Raw genomic sequence first — 8446 nt, forward strand, 5'->3', positions numbered from 1 at the left:
TCCTAAACCCTAACCTCAACTCAGAGACATTTGATGTGTGGTGTCAACCTCCCACTTCAAATGGTTTGGACGTCTACTAGTGAAAAAGCTCCAGGTGAAATTGTTGTCACCTTCAGATGTTCTGGATCAAGGTCAGTTTTGTGGACATCCGATGGTCTGTAACCTCCATGTCTTTCTTGAATCACGAGGTCCATCAAGTCTTTGAAAACTTCATATGACTCCTCGTCTCCAGCCACGCAGCCCACCGTCATGATATAGGGGTGACCTACATTCATTGTTATGGCACTAAGTCATCAGTGAACTCCCCACACAGGTATACAAGGCTCTCACCAAAGCAAAGGCAATCAGATAGATCATACCTGGATTATCCACTCCAGTCTGAATGACATCATCAATTGTGAAGCCGTTGGGGGTACACTTCTCCCTGAGCTTGTTGTACATGTCCATAGTTAGCAACTTGGCCATGTGGTTGTTGTGCTGACTCAGATTGGGGAAGTCGTCCTTCACTGAACGCTCCCCCAGCTGAATGTTGGCCATCCCATCAGAACTAGAAAAATACATTCAAGAGAGGCCAGAAGCTTCAGTTGGACCAAAACTAATCAAATTAACAAATTTGTCACACTGCGCTGTAAATAATGAAGATTTGATGGCCCATGTTTCAGCCTTTGCGTAATACAACTCATGACATCACAATCAGTTCTTAGATGTGTTGTTATTTTGAAATGACTTTGATGGCCCAGGTAAGTGTGTTCACAAATCAGCTCATTACAGCATAATATTTAAAAACTAAATTCATTCAGCGATTATCAATGTAGTAGTATGTAAAAAATCAAAGTGGTAATAACAGTAGGGATTACATTAATTTAAAACCCCATAGAGATCTGGTGGGTCATTTACGCCACAATATTAACATTTGCCAAACAAGCGTGCATTCCATTACATTCACAGAATTTGAAGACGATTGAGATTACACAATATTTTTCTATATGATTCATTTATTTTTTTGAGTGCACCACACAAATTAGCTATAAAATATCAATCGCTATTGGGAAAAAGATCTTAACAAGAGCTTGAAACTATAGCCCAGTCACCTTATTCGTTATGAGCCAGTTCAACTGTTTGGGATTACAAAGTAAACAATGTGGCCTACAAAATATGTGTATACACACAGTGGGTAAGTAACGCTTCAGATTTACTTGAGTAACTTTTTGAGAAAAATGCACTTTTTCAAGAGTAGTTTTACCATGCCATACTTTTTACTTGAGTAAATTTGTGAAGAACAAACACTACTCTTACTCAGCTACTTCGGGCTACAACTAGTCGTTACATATATCCTCTTTATTCTCCATATTAGATTTGACCTTTTTTTGTGTGTGCCAGAGATGCCAACAGTGACGCTACCAGTTTCACCAATGGGACATCGCACCAATGATAACATGATTCCATTATACCAATCAGACTCAAGCTTGCCGTTCTACGATCACGCCGGCCCGTTCACCGTAAAAAATTAAGTACTTGACATAAGAGCGCTGGTGTCAACATGACTCGAAAGCACGGATTCTAACCTCTCCCAGTTTTTATTTCGCACCGATCGACCACAGAAAAACGGAAATATGATTTTTTTAGTTCCATAATAGGATATATATTTTCTCCACTAGCGGGCACGCATGATTTTTGGACGAATGATGCTTCATTTCTTCAATGACGGAATCAATGAAATTTTTGGTATTTCTTTGGCTTAATATAGTTATGTAGTAGGTTATAGTCTTCTTCAAAGTATAATAACAGCTTGTATAAATAAGCTTGTGCTGAGAGAATACCACAATTTTTTTTTTAAAATCAGTTACTCACAATGTTACTCATTACTTGAGTATTCTTTTCACCAAATACTTTTTTACTTGTACTTACATTTTTTGGATGACTTACTCTTGAGTCAATTTTTTGACTACTCTACCCACCTCTGCATATACATGGACACCAGGTCTCACTATGGATAAAACTATAGACACCGAGGTTTCACTATGAATAAATAAAACTCATTTAACCCATTGACTGGCTTTGACGACGATTATTCGATGCTGTCACAATCCCACTTCAAATGGATGTCTACTAGTGATTAAATTATATAAGAGCCACATGATTATATTTAATCAGAGCTTGATGCCTTGACTTTCGCTCACAATACGATAATTGTTCCCATATATTTGTAAATCGCACAGATTACATTTTGGGCACATATGTAACCAAAATGGCTGTAATTTCAAATAATGAAAAATACTACTCATTACATGAATTCAATATCGGGGTCAAACTAATTTGCCTCACACGCACACACGCATGCACACAAATATATCCATACATACATACAGTACAAGTCAAAAGTTTGGACACACCTCATTCAGTGCAACAGAAATGAAGGTCCCAACCCCATTGATAAAGGAATAAATTCCATTAATTAACCCTGAAAAGGCATACCTGTGACCAGAGGCGTATCAAGGGTTCCTGGGGGCCCCAGGCAACAAGCAACATGGGGCCCTTCGAGCATGTGCAAGTAAGGGGGACAGTTGGACTTGGAGCAATAGCATATTTAATAAAAGTATAATAACGCCTCAGTCTCATAGAGCGCTTTTTAGGACACTCAAAGTGCCCTGCTTCTACTACATTAGGACATAAAACTACAGTAACATAGTACACTCACCACTGTCTTGCTTCCTTTTCCTCAGTTTTTTCTTTTGTCGCTTCCAGAAGGATAACTTCTCTTCATTTTGGATATATGCCAATTAAAAAAAAGCCAAATCACCGCTCACTCTCACTTTGAGTCACGTGGGGGGGGGGGGGGGGGGGGTAGAGCAAGTGAAGGGGCCCCTTTAGGGAACTCAGACACAAGGCTTTCACTGGCACTGTCGTACTTGTCGCTGCAACAGTGCAGTAAAGCTGCGTGTGCCAAATCTGTTGGCACGTATGGGGGCCCCTGCTGGCTGGGGGCCCTAGGCAATTGCCTGGTTTGCCTAATGGGACGCGACCCCTCTGCCTGTGACATCAAAAACCATTTGGGTGGCTCCTTATTAAGTGGGACGGGGAGGGACAGTAATGCACTAATAGGACTTTAGCACCTCTGTACCTCTCCTGCTAGTGTCTACCAGGTGTTATTATTCCTTTTATTGTACCTGAGTAGTAGCATTATTATTATTATTATTTCATTTTTAATTTAATTTTTTCATTTTTAAATTTAATTAATGTTTTTTAATCCTTTTTATTCTAGCACTTTATTATCTTGCACCGTATACTTTTATCTTTGTTGCTGTGTTGTTATGGGCACTGGAAACTAATTTCCCTGAGGGAACTCTCCCAAGGGATAAATAAAGTTTATTTAATTGAATTGAGTGTGCAAAAAAAGTAATCAGAGCAAAGTGTTGCTACTTAGAAGATACGTTGAAGAATATTTTACGTTTTTAATTACTTCCCCTTTTTTTGTGAAGTACATAATTTCGCACATATTCATTCATAGTTTTATTACATTCAGTGGGAATTTACAATGTTAATAGTCGTGAAAATAAAGAAAACGCACAGATGAGAAGGTGTCCAAACTTTCTGGCAACTTCACGGTGAATATGTCAGCATTTCTTTATACTTTTTACATTTTTAAATACAATTTAGGGGGGGCTTAAGACTATTTTAGAGGGGCTGGAGCCCCCCCTAAAATAGGCCTAATGACGCCACTGGTCTATGGCACTATAAGAGTTAATACAATATATAGTATATAGTTTAAAAAAAATAAATTGTAATGGGCCCAGTTAAGGGTTAAAGAGGACAATATTTCAGTTTCATACTAACAAATACCATTTGCTCTCGCGTTCATTTTTATGTAGCCTTTTACAGATCGGCAATATCACTTACACTTGGTCAACAGTATCTGACATGGTTTTCTTCCTTTTTGCAGATCCAGCACTAAGAATAATAACTGTTCTGGTCGATCTCCGGAGATATGTGGGAAATGCTGCACAGACAGAAACGTCCTGCGGAATGTATATAAAACACAACAAAATGCGTGTGTGCCAACCTATATATCAGCAACGTCACTACTGCGAATTGTACAATAAACGTGACACGGAACTACGCGTGCGATCATTCAAAGACATCGTTTGTTCCACGTTCGCTTAGGAAAAGAACAAGACATCATATTCGAAATCGTGACGGGTGCTTTGATCATTATGAAACCTCATGACACGGGGCACAATCAACTTTGGTTCTCAACCATATTGTGCGTAGTATCACTCAATTTGAATATTGCCCAACTCCGATCACGTAATTGTTTGATTATATATATATATATAAATAAATAAAAAATACATATATTCATCGTTTGCTTGAGGAAAATCGACGAAAATGTATTAAATTGCTTACCGCGAATTTTTTTTCGTCGAGTTGGAGGAGAATGACAGATGCAAGAGCCTTGCAGTCTGATGATCACATTTGATTTATTGATACATTGACTGCTATTGACAGTGATACCATGCTAGAAAATCAAGCATCCTCCAGCAAAGGTGCAAGCTGTTTTTGTTGTTTTGGTACTGGTATTGCTGGGAACCAGCAGAGAGAGACCATCATTCTGGTTCACAATTTGATTATGTTGTTATTATAATAATAATAAATTTTATTTAAAAGCGCCTTTTAAGACACTCAAGCACACTTTAAGACCAATTTTACAAGAGATAGGAATAGAATAGAAAACAGATTTAAAAGAAAAATCAGAGTACATCAAAGTAAAAAAGAAGTCATATTACAAAGCAGAGGATCAAGATATGATAATTTAAACCAAGGGTGTAGGTTTGGTCTCAATATTGGTAGGGACGATATAACAGCATAACCAGCATGAGGCATATTGACTTAAACTAACATTATGTATTGGTTCAGATGATACACTGTTCGATTCAAACCTTTTTTTTTTTTTTTTTTTTAAACTACGAAAGAAAATAAAGAATAAATGTCTTTATTTCTTCAGCAAATTTAAATTGCAATATTTTAACATAAATTAACATACAAAATAAATACAAAGTTGGTATCTCTTAACTGTCCAGGACTACAAAAAATAAACATTTGTCGTAAGACTTAACATAGTCTAAATAAAGAAACTAAATATGACTGAAAAAATGTCTCGGTCAGGGAATAACAAAAAAATAAAAATGGAGCCTTCCTTCAAGTAAAACACTACTGCTTTTGTCCACAAGCACAGCCAAAATCAGCAACAAAGAAAGAAAAAGAAAGCTCCTTTTGCTACTTTTAGGCAGATAAAAGAAAAATGAACATTGGGGAGAAGGGGGTAAAACTCTGTTTACTACATTTCTCACAATAAACGTTAACAGTAGAATACAAATACAGGAGGACACCTCTCTAAGCAGCTTCGCACTTGAGTTTTGCAGTTCGCCAATTCACACAGTTTAATGTTATGGTAATTCTGATGCGGGTCGGACTTTCAGTAGCAAAATTAGTGGTGTGTCCCCCACCTCTACAACATTGACGTCTTTTTATATTACTTACAGTGGCTGCTGCTGGCCCAAAAATAATGTCCAACCTCTTCGAAGGGCACGGAGGAGGAGACATGTTGTCGACATGTATTTCTGTCGGGGCTGTGAGTGCTTGGGTGTGTGTGCGTGCGGGGGTGGGGGGATTCAAGTCATCAGCCAATCAAACGTGCGTTTGAGGAAAACAAAATGGACTGGCACATGGGTAAATGTCAGTAGTCTGAAGGTTATAAAAATAATTCACATAATTATAGTTGGATCAATTCTATCCTTACAACATATGGGAAGACAATATAAATCACCTATATGACAGGTCATTATATAATGCAAATACGGTTGCTTAAAAGTTGGTGGGGACAATTTGAGCATCCTAAAAAGATGGTAGTGTTATGTCCCTACCGTCCCTATGCAAACCTACTCCCTTGATTTAAAAATATGAAATATGTAATTGTTTGTACATCTTACGTTAAACGTGAGATTAACATACTAAAATTAACATACTACAATCCCATGCTGGTCCACATCACCTGCTACACAAGTTTGCCTATACAGCACCACATACTGGGTCAGCACCATTATTAAGCTGGATACTACTGGTATACTGGTGGACCAGTACGAGGTGCTGTTATCATACGAGGTGCTGGTAGAGTACTGGTTCTACATCACCCCTAAGGACGTAGGTTTGGCTTCAACATTGGTAGGAACGAGATATCACACATGTGTACTTTTGAGTGAAAGGGGGTCAGGGCTACATTTCTCATGAATATGAAACTAATTAATTGATAGGCTAAATGATCAATGCAAAAATAAATCTGTATTGACTTGTACTAACTTATTAGTTCAAGTGATACACTATTGGATGCAAACCTTCATTCTCAAAAACTGCTACAGAAATCTTTTAAACATTCCAGAATGAATATCTGGATTTGATTAACAAATTTAAATTGCAATATTTAAACATAACATAATATGAACATACACAATAGATTAGCATTTGTTAATCATCTCTTAACTATCCAGGAATGCAAAAAATAAACAATTGCCTTAAGACCACTCAACAAATTTTGTCTAAATGTAAAAAAAAAACTTAGGGTGTAACAAAAATAAATAAAAATGGAGCCTTCCTTCAGGTAAAACTGCTGCTTTTGACCACAAGCACAGCTAAACACAACAAAAAATGAAGACTTTTACCTTGACTATGATTATCTAAAAAAAATTGTCTGCATAGGCTGCAAATAAAATATTGTAATAATATCTAAATGACACATAAAACTGAACTCATGAAATAATGGGAAATACGGTTGCTTAAAAGTTGGTGGGGACAATTTGAGCATCCTGAAAAGTTGGTAGTGTTTTGTCCCTACTGTCCATATGCAAACCTACGCCCTTGATCATTCCACATTAGTAGACCAGCAATCAGAGACCAGTATGATGATTCCCCCAGCAACAATACCAGTACAAACCAACCATTTTACAACAGCAAAAGTAAAATTATGGTTGATGCTGGATTTCCTAGCAGGGTAGACATCAAATCCATTTGAACTGGGATGGTTGGCATGAAGTGATCGTGTTTCACTGCCATTGACAGTGCTAGACGTCCAATCTACAGTGTTGGCCAAAAGTATTGTCTCCCCTGGAATTCTGTCAGATAATGCTCAATTTCTCCCTGAAAATTATTACAATTACAAATGCTTTGTTTCTAAGATCTTCATTTATTTAGCTTGCAATGAAAAAACACAAAAGAGAATGGAAAATTAAATTAAATCATTATCATTTTACACAAAACTCCAAAATGGGCGGGACAACATTATTGGCACCCTTTGAAAAATCATGTGATCGTCTCTAATTTGTGTAATTACCTGAAACTAAACCCCACTTTCAGCCAGTTAAAATGGATTAAAGTTGACTCAACCTCTGTCCTGTGTCCTTGTGAGGAGGCACATTAAGCATGGAGAAAAGAAAGAAAACCATAGAACTGCATGGGCAATCTCAAGGCTATAAATCCATCTCCAAAGACCTGAATGTTCCTGTGTCTACCGTGCACAGTGTCATCAATATGTGTAAACCCCACGGCACTGTGGCTAACCCCCCAAGATGTAGACGGGGGGAAAAAAATTGACGAGTGATTTCAACGAAAGATTGTGCGGATGGCGGATGAAAAACCTTGATTAACATCCAAACAAGTTCAAGTTGTCCTGCTATCCGAGGGTACAACAGTGTCAACCTGTACCATCTGTCGGCGTCTGAATGAAAAGGGCCTCTATGGTAGGATACCCAGGAAGACCCCACTTCAGACCCAGAGACATAAAAAAGCCAGTCTGGAGTTTGCCAAAACTTACCTGAGAAAGCCAAAAACGTTTTGGAAGAAATTTCTCTGGTCAGATGAGACAAAAGTAGAGCTTTTAGGGAAAAGGCATCAACATAGAGTTTAGAGGGAAAAAAACGAGGCCTTCAAAGAAAAAACATGGTCCCCACAGTCAAACATGGCGGAGGTTCCCTAATGTTTTGGGGTTGCTTTGCTGCCTCTGGCACTGGACTGCTTGACCGTGTGTATGGTATTATGAAGTCTGAAGACTACCAACAAATTTTGCAGCATAATGTAGGACCCAGTGTGAGAAAGCTTGGTCTCCCTCAGAGGTCATGGGTCTTCCAGCAGGACAATGACCCTAAACACACTTCAAAAAGCCCTAGAAAGTGGTTTGAGAGAAAGCACTGGAGACTTCTAAAGTGGCCAGCAATGAGTCCAGAATCCCATAGAACACGTGTGGAGAGATCTGAAAATGGTAGTTTGGAGAAGGCACCCTTCAAATCTCAGAGACCTGGAGCAGTTGGCCAAAGAATGGTCTAAAATCCCAGCAGGGCATTGTTAGAATCTCATTGATGGATACTGGAAGCGGTTGTTTGCTTTTATTTTGTCTAAAGGT

The 8446-nt window shown here is 38.2% G+C and overlaps 1 protein-coding gene across 1 annotated transcript in view; it reads right to left on the reverse strand.

Annotated features, from left to right (window-relative positions):
* The window catches only part of LOC130931469 (creatine kinase, flagellar-like), a 35953-nt gene extending 30336 nt beyond the window's left edge, over positions 1-5617 (reverse strand). The window contains 3 exon segments of the mRNA XM_057860301.1: positions 111-265; positions 360-547; positions 5539-5617. Of these exon segments, the coding sequence (XP_057716284.1) occupies positions 111-265; positions 360-547; positions 5539-5612 (417 nt within the window). The 5' untranslated portion in view covers positions 5613-5617.
* Between the last annotated feature and the right edge of the window lie 2829 nt (positions 5618-8446).

The sequence above is a fragment of the Corythoichthys intestinalis genome, chromosome 15 (genome assembly GCF_030265065.1).
Source record: "Corythoichthys intestinalis isolate RoL2023-P3 chromosome 15, ASM3026506v1, whole genome shotgun sequence".
NCBI classification, from domain to species: Eukaryota; Metazoa; Chordata; class Actinopteri; order Syngnathiformes; family Syngnathidae; genus Corythoichthys; species Corythoichthys intestinalis.